The sequence below is a fragment of the Pseudorasbora parva genome, chromosome 22 (assembly GCF_024679245.1).
Source record: "Pseudorasbora parva isolate DD20220531a chromosome 22, ASM2467924v1, whole genome shotgun sequence".
NCBI classification, from domain to species: Eukaryota; Metazoa; Chordata; class Actinopteri; order Cypriniformes; family Gobionidae; genus Pseudorasbora; species Pseudorasbora parva.
The window spans coordinates 23355624-23374455 of record NC_090193.1 but is presented as its reverse complement, the minus strand read 5'-3'; the positions used below and the strand labels follow the sequence as shown (position 1 = coordinate 23374455).

The 18832-nt window shown below is 37.6% G+C and overlaps 1 protein-coding gene across 1 annotated transcript in view; it reads left to right on the top strand.

The window, feature by feature from the left end:
- srgap2 (SLIT-ROBO Rho GTPase activating protein 2) overlaps positions 1–18832 on the top strand; it is a 120935-nt gene that overhangs the window by 46238 nt on the left and 55865 nt on the right. Inside the window, 1 exon segment of the mRNA XM_067432156.1 lies at positions 11953–12145. Coding sequence (XP_067288257.1) covers positions 11953–12145 — 193 coding nt within the window.

Sequence of the window (18832 nt, the reverse complement as noted above, 5' to 3'; positions counted from 1 at the left end):
ACTTCATCCTTCTTTTGTTCCACCAAGGAGATGTTTACTTAGTCCTGACAGCTGCTCTCTAATGGAATCGTGTCCCCTTTTATCTATTCATTCTGATGTTCATTGGTGTAGTCTTTGCTGGCGTGTCAATGTGGTGTCATTCATGTGCCTTTCTCTCTTTTTCCACTTTTTCTGTCTCCTTGCATTCAATTAGAGTCATGGTACAAGATCCTTGAAATGGTCCTCATAAAGCAACTAATCATAAATGAATCTCTCCCTCATCAGTATAGTGATATTCAACGTATAATTGTCCCATAATGCTCCAGAAGTAGAATTCAGTCATTAAATTAATTATTTTGAAGCTAAACCAGAGTAATTTTCCTTCTCCTCCTTCTTTTACTTTCCATTTCCTGATTTTGTGTCATTATCTTACTGATGTATACCATCATTATGTCTCTTGAAGTATTTAAAAAACACATGAATTGGCTTAACAAGCTATTTTTCCCCTTTGTACATAAATTTCCCATTGAAACAGAAAGTAGGTATAGGACATATAGGCTTTAGTTTAGGCACAATGATACTTTGTTGCTATTCAGAAGGGTCAGTTCACCCAAAAATGAAAATTCTGTCATTAATTACTTACCCCAGGTGTCGTTCGACCTGTAAGACCTCCGTTCATCTTTGGAACACAAATGAAGATTTTTTTTTTTTTTAAATCCGATGGCTCAGAAAGGCTTACATTGACACCAATGTAATTTCCTCTCTCAAGACCCATAAAAAGCACTAAAGACGTCGTAAACAAAGCCCATCTCACTACAGTGGTTCTACAATGATTTTATGAATGATGAGAATAGTTTTTGTGTGCAAAAAAACGAAATTACGACTTGTATAGTGATGTGCTGATTTCAAAACAAAGATTCGAAAAAACAATACAAACTGCTGAAATCACGTGACATTGGCGATCCAAATCACGAATCGATATGCTGATTCATAACTGTTTGAATCTTTGTTTTGAAATCGGCCAATCACTATACAAGTCGTTATTTATTTATTTTTTGCTCACAAAAACTATTATTTTACTTCTCTTATTACTGTTTCACTAAACATGTTCATGTCATGGGGTTTTAAAGGGTGGGGAAATTCAACATGCAACGAGGGAAATAGTTAGTGTGTGAAGCAAAATCTTTCAGTTCTTATCATTCTTTCCACCTCTCCTGAAACTGTATCTCTTCCCCCATTTCCTGTTCTCTCCTTCCTTCAATAAAGAATGTATCTTTCATTTGAGGATTAAGTTTGGCATGTCTGGAACTAATAGAGTCCACCCCGCTGAAATATGTTATAAAAGGATGGACGGACCAAAATGTGAATCCGAGGCACTGTACTGCATGTGACTGGAAGTGCTTTTCCTCAATGTTCTCTGTAGTTCTGGGCTCTCAGTTGGCCTCAAACTGAAGCCCAGGTGCTCAGGTGCAGGGTCTCATCCCACCCAGCTGTTCTTCCCATTCTCCCAAGAGTTTTAGACCAATTCCTCTTGTATTGTGGAGTTGGCTCCTCATTCTCTCTTCCTCTATAGACGGCTGCACAAACTGACTTCCTGTCATCTCCCTTCTGCTTCCTGTTTGCTCTAATGAATGGATGGTTTCCTTCAAGCTGCATTCAGTGACGCAAGTAGTGTACGCTGTCCAACCCGCCTCCTGGAAACAACTGGTCTCTTTCAGATTTGCCTCTTTTTTTTCTTCTTTTTTTTATTGTATGCCATAAAATTTACGGAGACAATAGCACAGCTCAGAGCTGCACAATGCTCTTTTTCACAAATGCACAAATGTGTGTATCTTTCTTGCTATCTTCTCACATCTCAGCTGTTATACAAATGCTAAAATAAGTAGTTGGCAAAATCCTACTTGTCCTACCATATCCTATACAAAGCTAATATATTTTGAGCCATATGAGAAGAATATTTTCTCTAAATCTCATTGGGTGAGATTACAACATCCTGTGCCTAACATTTCTTAATCATTAGAGCTAGATCTACGTGTTTTTACTGGAATCTGTCTTTTACGATATTTTCCGAAGGAAAATCCACCTAGTGGGTAAACTTGTTAGAGGAGGCTGATATGACTTCAAACTCTGCATTAGATTTTTTTTTAAAGGAATATCTTTCCACGTGATGTTTTTTTTCTTTTCCGTTTCTGAAAAATCACCCAGTCTGTCATTGTTTGCTCACCCTCTTGTTGTTCCCAACCTGTGTGACTTTCTTTCTTGGAAGTCGAAATTGTCCATACAATTGAGTTGATAGGGTCCAAAACAACACTATATTGGACCACACTGACTTTCATTGTATGGCAACTCAAGATAAATTATGGCACATTTTATATATTTAGGTGAAATAACCCTTAACGTTTCTAAAACCCACTTGTGAAAATTGCTGACAAACTTTTAAGTTAAATATGTTTTCAGCTCTTCCCCGACAGATTGAAACTTTGTGATGTTTGTTGTCTGCAGTGATATGAACTGCGGGAAAGGAGAGCACAGGAGAAGGAGTGTACCTAGATGACTTTAATTTCTAGGTAATGTGTTTTGCCTGCCGGTGAATACCTCAGACATCTACTTACCAACTGTGTGAGGATGACTAATGTCAATACAACAGACTTCCTGGGCTGTTTGTGTGTTGGTTTCACATGCACAACACCTTTAACCCCTCTTGTGCTCCCTGTTAGTGTTGTCCTCAAACTCGTTGAGGTTTCAGAGTGGCACTATAAGCTCTAATCTCATCTGCTTAGTCACCATGGCACCCCAGCGTTCACAAACTTCAAGCGTGGCCTCTGTTTTTGAGGACGGCAGTCTACCTCCTGGTGATTTCTATCTCCTTACTTTTAAAGCTCTGGCGACACGCCTGGAGTTTGGAGCCCTTAGCCAGGGCTTGTAATGAGATATGACAGATTTGGGGTGGGGTTTTTTGGGGAGCCAGCAGAGATGCTCTCAGGGAAATGAGCAAAGTGACAGCTGGGGTGAGGAGGGGAGGAGGATTGATTTGGCCTTGAAGAGACAGCACCATTAGATTACTGACCCCTGATGTACATGGCTACACTGGACATCAAACCGTAGGCCTTATAAATTCAGTTCAGATTATTTGTACAGCGTTTTTTTTTCTGGGTCAATGACACGCTGTCTGTTGTCCAGATCAGGTATTAATTTAGTTTTTAAATACAAGTTATGCATGCAATGATTCGATGAACATTCTGTGATGATGTTTTTAATTTCTTATTTGAGCATTGAAGAAAGCGTGGAGTGAAACGTCTGCTCTTTGGTCTGTTTTTAAGATATTTTTCACTCTTTTGCACTTGTTTCACAAATGTTAAATCAAAGATATATTTTTGATAGACCATTGCTTTGGTCTAATTGCATGTTTTGCTCTTTTAATTTCTGAATTTAAATTAGTTTAGATATTTTTGGGAGGCATACAATTAGAAATGTTAGTGTGAACTGTACTGATATCAAAAATATATGAAACCAAAATTGTATTATTATTTTTGTTATTGTTAATAATAGTATTTATAATTCCAATTTGGTAGATAAAAGTTTTTCAAACATTGAAGCAAAAAGCAAACAGGAAATTACATCACATTTGTTTTTATGACAAAAAAAATGTCATGTGGTGTGACCATAGACTGTAAAAAAAATATGGATGTAGTTTCCGTGACATCACCCATTGGATTCCGATGAGCCGTTCTGAAACGTAAAGTAGAAACCAGCTGGCTATTGCCATCTTGGCAACGCGTCATCGCGAGTCACACCCGGATAACAGAAAATGGGCAAAGAGGCGGGATGTGGGTGGAGCTTAGGTAACGCAATGACTATGGGCGGCAGATAAATGGCTATCCACCTGTCACTCAAAGTAACCACGCCCTTAATTATGCAGAACTTTAAGGCTTTATATAACGTAAATGAATGAGTTATAAAAAAATTCACCCCCTCACAGTTGTCATGAAGGGCAAAATTAGCAGTATAGACCAAAAACACAATTAGTACCAGGCTGTAAACATGTTTTTTTCTGCTCTAAAGTTGGGAATTTTAACATGGGGTCAATGAGATTCTGCTCCCCTCTGGAGCCTGGAGCCTAGTGGTCAGTCGAGGAATTGCTGTTCAATTTACTTTCGTATTAGCTTCAAGAGAGACCGCGGGAGGTTTCCACTTGGTTGTGACCTTAAAACATAATGATCTTTGTAATATATTCCTGACATTTTGTAAAAAAAAAAAAAAAAAAAATTAAATGTTTGCCTTTTTATATTTATAAAAAATAAAATTTAATGGATGTCACATTTATTCAAAACATGTTTATGATTATGATTTGTTTTTTAAAGATTTTTCCTCTTCTTTATTGCAGTCTCTCTTATTGTCATTGACCCATATGTCATCAGTGTGCAGTGTTTGTCTTTCCAAGATTATCTTTCAGTCTTTTGTCCAGTGCCAGCTTGTCGGTCAATCTGTTTTGCTCACTCCCGCCCTTCCTTTTAGTTAGAGGCAGTATAATCAATAATGCATGGCTGTGTAATACCCTGACTGAGCAGATATCTCAGCAGGTAGCTATGATGATTGTTGTTTGGGGACCAGCAGGTATTACTCAACACTGTGTTTGGTGCTGTCTAATGAAGGTCCCAGCCAGCACTTGCAGCGTGCTCGCCAACAGCTGTGTCGCAAAGAAGACTGTCATGTAGCCATTAGTGTTGTCACGATACCAAAATTATGACTTCGATACGATATCAGACTAAAATATCGATATATCGATACTAAATCGATACCACAGTAAAAAAATAAATAAATAAGATAAGATGCTTAATATGACAACAGAACTTGTTATTATTCATTGTTATTTTTTACTAAAAATTCATGTGGCCAGCATGTTCCTTAGGGTTGGGCATCGTTTTGATTTGAACAATTATTGATCAATTGATCAATTACTATTAAAATTATCTCACAAATTTTTGCTATCTCAATGTATTATTTACAATGGGGTAATTGTGTTGCAATAGCTTACACACAGCACAAGAAAGCTTGATTTTGAATGGTAAATTGAATTAAAAAAGACGAGTAAACAGTAATAAAATAAGAACAAATAAACAGATTACAAACAATAGCACAAATAAATACAATAGAATAGAAGATACAAATTAAACAGACTGCTTTATTTTTTCAGGTAGGTCTAACATTCAGATAAGAAACTGAATTTAAAAAATGCATAGTAATTACATTTAAAACAACATTGAATAATGTTCTTTGTAAAAAATTCAATAGCGTACAGATGAAACTATTAAAGTTACACAAGTTGATCAGTCAAGAGCAGTTGATCGTGTCTTTTTGTAGTTTGAATAGCAAATGACTGCGGTCCCTTTAAGACTAACAGACGCGTGGATCCTAAACACTGCTCCTGTTACTCGTTCTTCCTGAACTGTTTGCGACTGTGTTTACATTAATACTCTTCCAGATGTGCACTGATAATTCTTTGAGTGTATTTGACCAATAATAAGCTGGAAAAGGAAGCAAATGTTTGCACTTGTATCATGTCAGAGGCGGCTTTATTACGGTAGGCTATGTGTGTGTGCGCTTCAGATGTGGAGCACGAAATCTGCGGGGATTAGTAGAATTAATTTATGTGCAATCCCGCGCGAAATTCAGACCGATCACTCACTAACACTAACACACTGTCATGAGGAAAAAGTCCAGCAGAACGCGCGTTCGCCCGCTTCGCCGTGCTCAGAGGTTAACCGGGCTGAGGGAGAATATGCCGGTGTGTGTCAACACACTAACAGTGTCATGAGGAAAAAGTCCAGCAGAACGCGCGTTCGCCCGCTTCGCCGTGCTCAGAGGTTAACCGGGCTGAGGGAGAATATGCCGGTGTGTGTCAACCAGGTGTCAACTCGCTGATGGTCAGAGAGGAGAGCGCAGCTGATATCGATACTGTAAAAACTGAGAATCGTATCGTTTCAGATATTCCAGTATCGATATATATCGAAATATCGATATTTTTGACAACACTAGTAGCCATGAAATTAGATCATTATATATTGCTTGTTCAGCAAATGCAAACTCAAGGAAGCTTGGGTCAATGCTGTCTGATTAGTCTGCGATCGTTTAATCTTTTGTGTCGCCTTAATGTTTATGACATGCTCAACTAACTTCTCAAACAAATAGGTCATTTGAATCAAGGTCAGTTGTCTTTGTTTGTTCATTCAGACGGAACAAGTTCTTTTCAAACGAATCACTAAAGTAGTTTACATTTCTGGGTTCCTTTTTTTGTGGCACCTGCAGTTGCAGTGAAACGTATCCATCCATCCACCCACCCACCTACCCACCCACCTACCCATCCATCCATCCATCCATCCATCCATCCATCCATCCATCCATCCATCCATCCATCCATCCATCCATCCATCCAATGTATTTATTATAAATGATGCATTTATATTAAAAATTGTATATTGTAGTTTCTAAATGATAAATCAATGATATATATGTATATTTTAAATGTGTGTATTGTGTGACTATCCAAGCATTTGTACTTACGTGGAGTATATGCCCAAGGACCAAGTGAATGTTTGAGGGACATACTATACTTGGAATTCTTTTTATTAATAATTAATAATTTATAGTGTGCAAAAAAAAGTGTTCAGTCAGCCTGTGGGGGTGGATATGGAGCTAAAGAGAATTTTTGAGTGCAATATTTTTAGCTTTCCAAGGGTTTCTGTTACTGGGTATGTTATATGTTTATTCTCTTCACAGCATTTGAAAGTATTTCCCAGTATAGAATAGATGCAGAGCAGCAGGATGGCCAGAGAATTGGTAGCACAGTGTTTCTCAGACTTGGGAAACATTTTATGAGCCCCATAGACAAATGTAGAACATCTGACTTGAGTTTCCCTGTGAGTGTGGTTAGATTATACTCTTCCTGCTGTTGATGACGGTGATGATGGCGTTTACTGCTCGTCTTAAATCTCTTTATAAAGAGGAGGGAATATCACTTACATTTCAACTGATCCTGAGTTAATTAGTCATGGTGCTTGTTCTAGCTTGTATTGCATTTAGCACATTATACTTTTATATTACTGTTTTACTTTTCCAGTAGAGTCTTGCTTAATGTGCTGTCATTAGATCTATTCCTCAGTTTCTTTCCCTAGCCCGACACTGCCCTGTTGGCTTCATGCCCTTCACCTAACCAGTCACCTAAGGGCTAAAAACCTTGACAGCTAAGAGGGTTTGGTTTACACATAGACATGAATGAACACATATACAACCACAAGAACATCAGTGTCACTCCACCACTGGGATCTAGACACTTAAATCAACTCTTTAACATGCCAAAAGTGTGCTTGCCTACACATTATCATGCTCATCTTCGTAATTTGGCTATCATTTGTTGAATTACTGCTATCATGATAAACAGAAAATAATGTGATTATAATCCTAAAGCCCTATTCGGACAGGATTGGTTTAACATGGGGACGTTGGGGTAAAGTAATTATTACCAGAGGTTCTCTATGATTTTAGTCCCGTCCGAATGTGCCATCTCAATAATCATTACAATGTCAGTTTTACCTTCTGTTAAAAAGGTCCGGAAAAATGACCATGGGTCCAATACCGTTCGAACAGACCCGCTGTAAAAATGTATGGTAAAACTCCGTCATTTCCTGTTTAAACGTTTTTTTAAAAATGTGTTTTGCGAGCATGGAGGCGCTTGAAGCAATGACGCAATGACTATAGATGGCAGACAAATGGCTATCCACCAGTCACTCAAAGTAACCACGCCCTTAATTATGCAAAACTTTAAGGCTTTATATAACGTAAATGAATGAGTTATAAAAAAAATTCACCCCCTCACAGTTGTCATGAAGGTCAAAATTAGCAGTATAGGCCAAAACCACAATTTGTACCAGGCTGTAAACATGTTTTTTTCTGCTTTAAAGTTGGGAATTTTAACATGGGGCTCAATGAGATTCTGCTCCTTCTGGAGCCTGTCCCTAGTGGCCAGTCGAGGAATTGCTGTTTAAATTACTTCAGAATTGGCTTCAAGAGAGATCGCGGGAGGTTGCCGCTTGGTTTGCTCGCTTGATAACAGTAACGTCATACGCACATGACGACAAGGAGGTTACCGTGGTGCGTAAAGCAAGTTACTTCTCCCAATTCTGCTAGTTTTACTGAGATGTCTTATCTCCATTAATATTACAGACGTCCTTAGGTAAAATTACTTTACCCCCATGTCATGTTAATCTAATCCTGTCTGAATAGGGCTAAAGATTGACAAAACCAAATTTAGAAGGAATATCGTACAATTTTTTGTTTTATACATATTTTAAAAGTTTTGTTTTATTTAATTTTTGTGTTTGAAAACCTCTAGTTTTCTTTGTGTCTCAATAATAAATAAACAGTAAGCTCATAATTGAATTATTAAGCTCATGAAGGCCTGACTTGTTTATTGACCATGTTGTGTCTGTGCGTGCTTGGAGACAATTTTTGCTAAAATTACAGAGCTCCTTTTAAGAGCTGAGGCATTACGATGTGGCACTGACTCATTTTACATCATCATAAATTATATGGAGGGTAAATTACACGTGTCAGTGGTATTGTCACATGTTGGCATGTTAGGCTAGGGCTTAAGGGCTGCCTTGTGATAAAGAATCATCACAATGAGAAGTGGGAAAAGCCCACTTTGTCGAACTTTGTTGTGTTTGACTTGACTGAGACACAGAGGCTGTGGAAATCCCACTTCTGTCTGATGTCAGAGTGAAAGTGTGCTCTCAGCGCAAAAGCACAATAGAGTCGGGACAGCTGGGTATCATAGCCCCGGGACTGTCACACCCCACTGGTCTCTTCTCTTCTCTTCTCCGGGCTGGAACATTTAGAACATATGGAGGCAAAAGTCATCAGATTTCTCTACAGCAGGAAATGCAAAGGTACTGTCGATTCTCTGACCTTTTTCGGTTTGTTTTCTTGTCACTCGAAACACTGGTTTGACAGCTAACGCAAGACTTGGCATCAATACATCAAATGAAATTTGATCCTGCAGCTGTAAACAATGGAATAGGTGCTAGTTTATAGTCTTTCCTGTTTGGATGAAGGATTCTGCATTGCTTTGAAAGTTTGAATAGTTAAACTGCTTTATGGCAGAACTTGCTCCTAAACTAGATGGCTTTGCTGTATTGTATATAATGTTCTTTTAATTGCAGCTTTATTATGCAGGACAAGTATCCATAGAACCAGAGTTCCCAAGAGCTTACATAAACATCATAATTCAATATTCAATTGGCTGTCGGGGTTGTGCGGAGTAAATTAATTTGGAGCCATGCTTGAGTGCTCGGCGGATGAGAGAGAGAGAGAGAGAGAGAGAGAGAGAGAGAGAGAGAGAGAGAGAGAGAGAGAGAGAGAGAGAGAGAGAGAGAGAGAGAGAGAGAGAGAGAGAGAGAGAGAGAGAGAGAGAGAGAGAGAGAGAGAGAGAGAGAGAGAGAGAGAGAGAGAGAGAGAGAGAGAGAGAGAGAGAGAGAGAGAGAGAGAGAGAGAGAGAGAGAGAGAGAGGGGCAACAGAAATGAAAAGTGATAAGCTTGGATCAACTCTCTGAAGTTAAGTTTGTGTGTGTGCGTGTGTGTGTGTGTGTGTGTGTGTGTGTGTGTGTGTGTGTGTGTGTGTGTGTGTGTGTGATGGACTTTTGTAAAAAAGATCTCTTCTTTCTATGTATTGTTCTCCAGTCTCCTGAGAAACTTTTTGGTGTTACAGCACCAAATGTACTTATTAATGATGATCATAAAGCCTATTCTTTAAAAAAAAAAAAATGTTTTTTGCATAGAAGGTTGAAATGTGTCCTTCGATATTTCAATATTTTTGTGTTGAGTAACTAGGCTGGAGCAGACTAGTGAAATGTAGGTGAAGGATTTTTTTGTGTGCCTGTATTAAGAGTATGATCACGTTTTAGATAATGATGTGAACAGTCGCGGATGAAATATGCATGTTTTTGCATGTCCGTCGAGTTTTCATTGCATATATAAAAAGGTAAAAAGCAAGTTTTGAATTTGCAACATTTGCAAACACTGTCAAAAATGAACTTGCATTCACAGAGGGTGAGTTTACCAGTCATAAATGATTTCCTTTTTTTGTGTGCATTTTATAAAGAAATGCATGTTTTCTATTACAAAGATTGAGATAGTGGCTTTTAGTTAAAATTGATGATTTGGTCATTTGCTTATCATTTTGGTGGCTTAATGTGAGAAATATTCCACATATGTGTTTCCACATGGTGAAAAAACAAAACAAAAAACTTGCGGCTTCCTTCATTTATTAATAATTTAATTTCCTTTTAGGTAAAAGACACACAAACAATGATCACATTGGGTCCATGCTGAATGTTTTTTAATTTTTTTACACAGTTTGTGAATATTTGAGCATGGATACAATATAATTCAAAAGTTTGTGGTCAGTAATATATTTTTTTTTTATTAAGCAAGGATGCATTAATTTTGATCAAAAGTGACATTAAAGACTTTCACTTTTATCCAGAAAATGTTCTTTTGAACTTTCTATTTATTAAAGAATCCTGAAAACGTATCGATTTCCAAAAAAAAATATTAAGCAGCTGTTTTCTTGACTTGATCACCATAAATCAGCATATTCAAATTATTTCTAGAGGATCATGTGACACTGAAGTAATGGCTGATGAAATTCAGCTTTGCCATCACAGGACTTAATACAATTTTTCACATTATTACTGTTTAAATTAGGGGTGTAACGATATACAAACTGAACTGAAAAACCATGATACACCACCCACGATTTGAACCGCGATACTCTCATGTGAGACCAAACATGCCCCGCCCCGTCCTCTGCCGAGCTGTATTTTTACTAAATATTATTATAATAATATTATTTATTGGTTTGACGTGTGTGAGCTGGGAAGGCATGCAGGTATGATGTTCATTCTGTTCATCAGGAGCAGTTTTCATGTTTCATTAACAGTTCATGAAGTATTGTGTATTTGCCATTGTAACTGTTGTTTCCATAACCCCAAAATGCCATTGCAAAAAAAAAAATTACAATTCTGTCAATAATTACTTATCCTGATGTTGTTCTACACCCCTAAGATCTCCGTTCATCTTCGGAATACAAAAAATAAAGATATTTTATATTTAGTCCGAGAGCTTTTTCTTCCTCCACTTAATGTATATATGGTATACTGTCGGTTATGAATCAGCGTATCTATTCATGATTTGGATCGCCAATGTCACATGATTTCAGCAGTTTAACAGTTTGACACACGATCCAATCATGAATAAATACACTGATTCATAACCATTTTTCATTTTTGGGTGAACTAACCCTTTAACTTATAGGCCTATTTATTCATCAGTATTATACATATTAATAAAATTAATGTGTTTATTAGGTAGGCTAAAGTGGGACATCATTTACTTGTCATACATTTTTAAGACTTGTCTTTTTGTTTGTTAACATTATGGTAAATGGTCAAATGTACAGATTATTTCTGTCTAGTCTAAAGTGCAGACATTTATTTTATTTTAGTTTACTCGGGTATGCTAACTGCTCTATAGACAAAGGGAAGCCAATGTATAAAGTTAATAAGATAAATTATTGCTGTTGTTATTATTAAGTTAAAAGTGAATCTAGTGTTGTTATTGCTGGTGCCCGCCATGAACCATGACTCCACAGCCAACCGAACTAAACTGAGGGTCCAAAACCGTGAGATGAACTGAACCGTGGCATAGGTGTATTGTTACATCCCTAGTTTCAATTAATGGAGCTTTGGTGAATACTTATTCAAAAACACTAAACAAATTTTACAAATTGTGTAGAATAGCGGTGATGCAATTTTCATAATCTGTACCAAATTTATTCTAAGCACATTTTTGCATAACCAAAGTGTGAAGTACTGTAATAACTCTTTCCTCTTCTTCTTTTTCTTCTCTGATTGGCAGAGATTCGAGCCCAGTTGGTGGAGCAGCTTAAGTGTTTGGACCAACAATGTGAGATCCGCGTGCAGCTCCTGCAGGATCTGCAGGACTTCTTCCGCAAGAAGGCAGAGATCGAGATGGACTACTCCCGCAACCTAGAGAAACTAGCCGAGAGGTTCCTGGCCAAGACGCGCTACACAAAGGACCCTCAATTTAAGTAAGAGAACATTTAATTACATTTCTTTCGAGTTGTTTTTGCTGGTAAATCATAGTCTGGTGATCCATGCCGTTACCTGGGCGCAGTTTGAAATCAATATGTTTATCCAGGCTTTTTTTTCCCACTCTTTCTCACACACTTCTGATTACATAAGAGCTGTTTTGCAGTGATAGTCGAGACTGTTGAGTAAACTCTCACCAGGGTCACGTGATATTCAGGCAACATGTCATTTTGTGCTTTTTCAAGATAAATGCATTAAAATCTTCTGTAAGCACTCATAACAGTCAACTTTTAGCACGTAGGCTTAAACAGAGTCTCCTTGTTCATCAGGATGATGATGAATCAGCTTCAATACAGTAAGTCTTTTGAGGCTTTTACAAGACCCTGCTGTTATATAAGAGGCTTGTCTCACATCTCTGATTAGATAGCAGTGGGGATTTTGATCAAAAGTCAAGTATTTTCTTCGAAGTACTTGGTTCTGCTCCAGTGACCCATATTTGATCCCGATACTGTAGTGGTTAGAGAGTTATTATGCCATATTACAAAGAAACAGCTGGTGTAATGTTGAGAAAAGCAAGCAAAGTGGAGAATTAATGTCCTTACTCAAGATATAAATGTTTATTTCATACAGTCTAATTGAGAATATTAGCTTATTAGCTAATTGTATTGTTTAGTTTGAAACGAAACAGCATTTTGAATGGCCTTGATATTATTTTCATAATTAGAGCTTGACTTTGAACAGGTTTACCAGGCTTTTTATAGCTTGGTTGCATATAAAGGCAAGTGGCAATTATGCTGACGACCTGGCATTAAATGGATGAAGGTTTCCCGATACCAACTAGTAAGCTACGAGTACATGACAGGATATGCTGCGGAACAGCCTATTAATCAGTGTTATATACTGTCTTAACAGACACTGTGGTCAGACGCTTGGATCCTGGTGGATTCAGTTTGATCTTGTGTGGTATCCTTATCCTCAAAAAATAACATGCTAGAAAGAAGAGCTTAAAGAGCAACTACCTTAAAGCTTTAAATTTACTTCCCTACCCTGGCTTATGTGTGAGTTATGGCTGAAAGAATCAGGATGTAGTCTGCATGTCTTGTTAATTGAGTCAGTATGCGACGAGAACCTAACAGTAGCGTCTTTCCCTTGTCTACAACAAGCTTCCTGACCATTATGAAGCAAAATATTTGCTTACATTAACATTAATCAAGGTGCTTTTGTAACATCAATGGTCCTTTTTTGTGGTGACACATTGTCATCTGTTTGTGCTTGCTGTGCAAATAAGTTGGACTGGATTTAAGTTGTTTTCCAGGGTCTAGTATGCGTACCTTAACAGGTTTCTTTCTGACAGTTTTGCCCCTGGCACTGTTTTGACATATCCAGTGCTTGAACATTATCCTTCTTTCATTGTTTCTTTCATTTCCCACCTTGTCATGTGCTTCTCTTTGCTCCTTCCTCTTCCATTTTGTTCTTTGTATTTTTCACTTGACTCCTCAGCTCCCAATATAAATGATTTGGAGTGCTGGAGGCTTCAAGTCTGGGAAAGTCAACATACGGCGCTGGCAGCTAATAGAAATAATCAATAGTTAGCACACGTTTTTTGAGAGCGGTTTTATGTGACAGCTCTGTGTCCTATCAGGCCATGGTTCTGACAAGACCCCTGTGTACCTCAGACCCTGAGAGAGGCTCAGTTTCAAATGGAGACGTACGTACTGTAGTGGGAGGGGTGGATGTGTTTCACAATATTCTTCATTTTTTGTCAAAAACGATATATATTATAATATAGAAAATATTTAGAAATTACTGAATTAAAAAAATTATAATTTAAAAATAAAATGTATACTAATAATTTACTTATTGCTGTTAAATGATGATCATAATACACTGTAAAAAATTATTTAGAAAAAAAGTTACCTGGTTGCCTTAACATTTTGAGTTCATTGAAATTAAAATTTTGAGTTAATACAATGAACATTTTTTGAGATTCGACAACCTTTATTAAAATATTATTAAAAGATTTTGTAAGCATATTGGGTAATTGTGTGTGTTTTATTTCTGATGACGCAGCCAAATAGTGCTATTTTCATGATTTATCATTTTTTTAATGTGGTTCAGATACAATACTATTTTGAGTTTCTATTTATTAAACAAATTTCCTTTATTGTATCAACTCACATTTTTAATTTCAGTAAACTCAAAATTTTAAGTTAAACCAACAAAAATCAACATTTTATTTTTACAGTGTAATAATAATAAATGAATGACTTATTATTATTTGTTTAAAACATTATCTACATAAAACATTTATCAAAAATAAACAACTTTTTATGGAAAATTATTATTAAAAATACATAAATAATTAGACTATAAGTAACAATAATATTTTTTTTATACTTTCAATTAAAATAATATTTTAATCATATAATATTTAATCATTTGTATTCATATATATTGCATATGCTATTCACATGGTTATCTCCATTTTAATTAAACACGGATGGATGGATGGATGGATGGATGGATGGATGGATGGATGGATGGATGGATGGATGGATGGATGGATGGATGGATGGATGGATGGATGGATGGATGGATGGATGGAAAATTATAATAATAACTTGAACCCCTAATAATGAAAATACTTTGTTTTACAATACTTTAAAAAAAAATTTTTTTAATGGTTTTGTTAAGTTTTGTTTTCTTAAAGGAAGTGTATGTAAGATTGTGGCTAAAACTGGCACTGCAATCACTTTTAAATGACTAGAGCGGTGTATCCCCCTCTCCTCCTCTCCCTGACTCGAGATAGGCTGCAGGATTCAGCAGGAACGTTTGTAGCTTCAGCTGTGGTAACTAGAGCAGAGCTGGCAACCCAGATGCCCAAACACTACTGACTTCAAGATTGGTATATGGGCGGAGCTTCAGGCCAAAACACAACATATCAACATGTCAACATCAGTTAAGGGCTGCAACAACAACTTTTAAATGACAATATGCTGGCAGGACTACTGTTGTCAGTGATATAAGTATTTGAAATGAACATGATTTCTTAATGTCTAGTGACATATCAGGGCCATTTTATGATTAATTGAAATACATTTCTTACATACCGTTCCTTTAAGCATCATGCATTTTTGCACACTTTTGCTTGCATTTCCTCCCTGAGAACGTGTTTCTTCATTTGATCATAATCTATTTAGCTTGCTTCCTGATTCCATCGTATCTTCCTCATTTTTATTTCACGTTAAGCCTGTTATAACTTCTCGCTCATTGAACACCCCTCCCTACACAAAGTCTACAATAACCCCTGCTCATGGGCGCCCACTGACACTGACCTCCACTGAGATAGATTTTGAATTGGCTCGTGATCTCATCCAGTGTAAATACCATTCCCTGCCCTCCGTGGGTCCCCTGAGCCCCTGGAATCCAGCTCCAACATCTGCATGTTTAACAGGCAAAGGCAACATCTGGGACGATGATGCCACGAAGGAATGTGAGGTATTTTCCGGCCCCGCTCCACCAGAAGAACGTAGCTGTCGGTGAGGCCCTGACCTACAAATTAAGGGGCATCCATGGGGATCGTTTGGAGACCCCTGATATACTGCTTGTGTTCAGCTCAGTACCTTCCATTCTACCAGTTTAGGGTCAAAAGGCTCCTCTATGTGTGAAATGACTGTGCGTCATTTGTTCAGCAAGCCAGCGGGAGGCCCAATGACGAGACGCCCGGCAATGAAAGGACAGCATGGTTAAGAAACACGCGGTCTGGAATGATAACGCCATGGTGTACTGACCTAATTTCTAGCATGCCTGATTTTCTACAAATGGTCTCAGTTGATACAAAGAAGCAACTGAAACTGACCACAACGTCTTGACTCATGACGAATAAGAAGGGTGGTGGTTAAACTGGTACCACAGATGAGCGGTGATGTTGTCACATGCTTAATGGTCTACTATGTTGATCCAAGATTACACAACAAACTAGTTCTCAACTTTTCTCTTCTACCTCAAAAGCGTTGAGAAGCCAACATAATGGACAACATTGATTTTGTCATTTCAAGTTTTTAAAACTTTGTCATATGGTGTTACTTCACTTTCCTTATAGGGTGTCCAGTCTAGCACCTGGAAGGCCACATTCCAGATCCAACTATCCAAGAAATGTATCTGAAATCACCCCTAAACCACTTGGTATTTTTATTTTTTATTTTTTGGTCGCCGAGAGTTGAAGAATGTTCAACTTTGGATAAAATACAATTTGAAGCTGAAATATTTAACAACCTTGTGTACTTTTTGTGTTCTAAAAAAAATTGTTTACTTAGGGTTGGAGCGAAACTCTGCAGTAAAGTGGCCCTTCAGAAGCATGATTGGACACCCCTGTCTGGCCAATGAACTTTGTCCACATTAGGCCTCCATATACAAGTGTTGTAATGAAGCCTGTTCTGCAGTATTCAGTGTCACAATACCTCCCAGCACATTTGTGAGGAGTTTTTGGTCAGTTTGACTTGAGGAAGTGAGTCTGTCTGGTCTGGTTTGTTTGCTTAAACTTCATAAATGTGTGACAGTAGGAGAAAGCATGCATGGCAAGTTTCATTTCCTCTTCATTCTGACTAGCTTGACTGATGCCTTCCCAATGTCATGTCATGACAGAAACCAAGGCCATGTAAAACACTTCTCACCAGAGTGAAGAATTCCCCTCAACACCTTCTCATGTACCTTCCAAACAAGACTGAGGGAGTGAATCAGACACAGTTTTCACATTTTAGTAGATAAAAAGAATACAGTAAAAACTGTAACACTCTGAAATATTCCATGTAAAATAATTGTTTTATATTTTATTATAGTTTAAAATGCAATTTATTCTTGTGATGGGAGGGCTGAATTTTCAACAGCTTCCTAATATTTTTGTGGAAACCATGATTATTTTCAGGATTCTTTGATGGATAGAAAGCTCACCAGAACAGCATTTTTATAATTAATCTTCGTATTATGAACGCTTTCCAAAAAAAGTCTTACTGACCTCAAACTTTTGAATGACATATAAAATGGTGGATATACAATTATTATTATTATTAATTATTATATTTATTCATGTTTTTCCTTCAAGTATTGTTTATAAAGGGTACATAACACAGTTTCTGCCAATCTCATGTTAATCTTGAGTACCTGCAGAGTAGTACTGAATCTTTAATGAAGAGTCTTTAGTTTTATCATATTTATAAAAAAAGTAATGATTCTTTCTGAAAACAGCTGAGCTCGTGGATGCGTGCAGTGGGTGGAGGTAAAGAGACACACACACACACACACACACACACACACACACACACACACACACACACACACACACACAAACGACATGTGGGGACATTCCATAGGCGTAATGGTTTTTATACTGTACAAACCATATTTTCTATCCTCCTACACTGCCCCTGCCCCTAAACCTACCCGTCACAGGTTGGGCAAACAGACATTTGATGCAGTTTCGACTTGTGACCAGAAACAAGCAAACAGACTTGCAGAACTCCGTTGCTGCTCTGTAAAAAACAAGCTGCATCCACCGTTTCCTTAACGTTGGGTTATTTAGGAAATGGAAAAAGGTTCTTTTTCCCTCCCAACCCAAAACACACTTCTTTAGTGGCATTGTTGATATTGGGATCTAAAAACAAAATGACAAATATTTCTCCAGCAAGTCCTTTGCAGTACTGATGACAGCTTCCGTAAACGATAGAAGCTCATTGATCGGCGTGCTTTTGCTCTCTCTCTGGTTGAGTGCGCACACACTCATCCTGGAGAAGTGCCCATTCAAGGAATTCCGTCCTTTGTGACGTCATACAGGGCCATGATAATAAACTTTCATAAACTTGTTTGAATCCTGCAGGAGTGTATTTGGCACAGAAATCATACATCCAAATCGTTCTTTGAAATTTGGCCATGTTTAGCATAAGAATCAAACTCTTTAACAGTGTAAACAAATCTGAATGCCCCTTTAACAGTCCATGCGTACATTCAGGACTTCTCGTTTTGCTTTTGTTTTGTGTAGTGATCATCAATCAATTCCTAACAGTCCAAATGTCAAGAATTCCTTCATACTCTTCATCTCTTCAAATTCTTTGCATGCCACCATGTCACGTCTCTTATGTATGTCACCTTAGAATTAGCCCTTCCTGGCTTTGCGGAGTGTTCCTTTGGTGAAAGACCGGCTCTGTCTGCGATGACCTTGCTGTTAATTGGGCGATTCCTCCGCTCATGTGACCTCAGCTTTTTCATGGCCTTCCAGAAATGACCCGGAGCTCCCTGGTCTGAATGCCTATTTAAGAACCCTTTCCATCAGCCAAGGGGCCATGCTAATCTCATCAACATCCCTTTTGTACGTTTTTCAAGAGGAATTGTGTTTCCCCTGGGTCTCCATCTTATGTGGTTAAGCATGTGTTTTGCTTCTTTGCATATGAAAAAGTAAATTAGTGTGTTTAAGAGATTTTAGGATGTTTCTCAGGGCTGTCAATAGTTTCAGCTATTCAACAATCATTAGATTGTTGGTTTCAGTTATGTATTCTTAATTTATACATAATTCAGAATTGCAGAGATTTAAAGATTTATTTTGTTTGTATATTCTTTTGTTCTCATGTTCATCATGTGTGTCAATTACTTCACATCATATTTTGGCACACATCTCAGTGGTTTACCATCAGGAA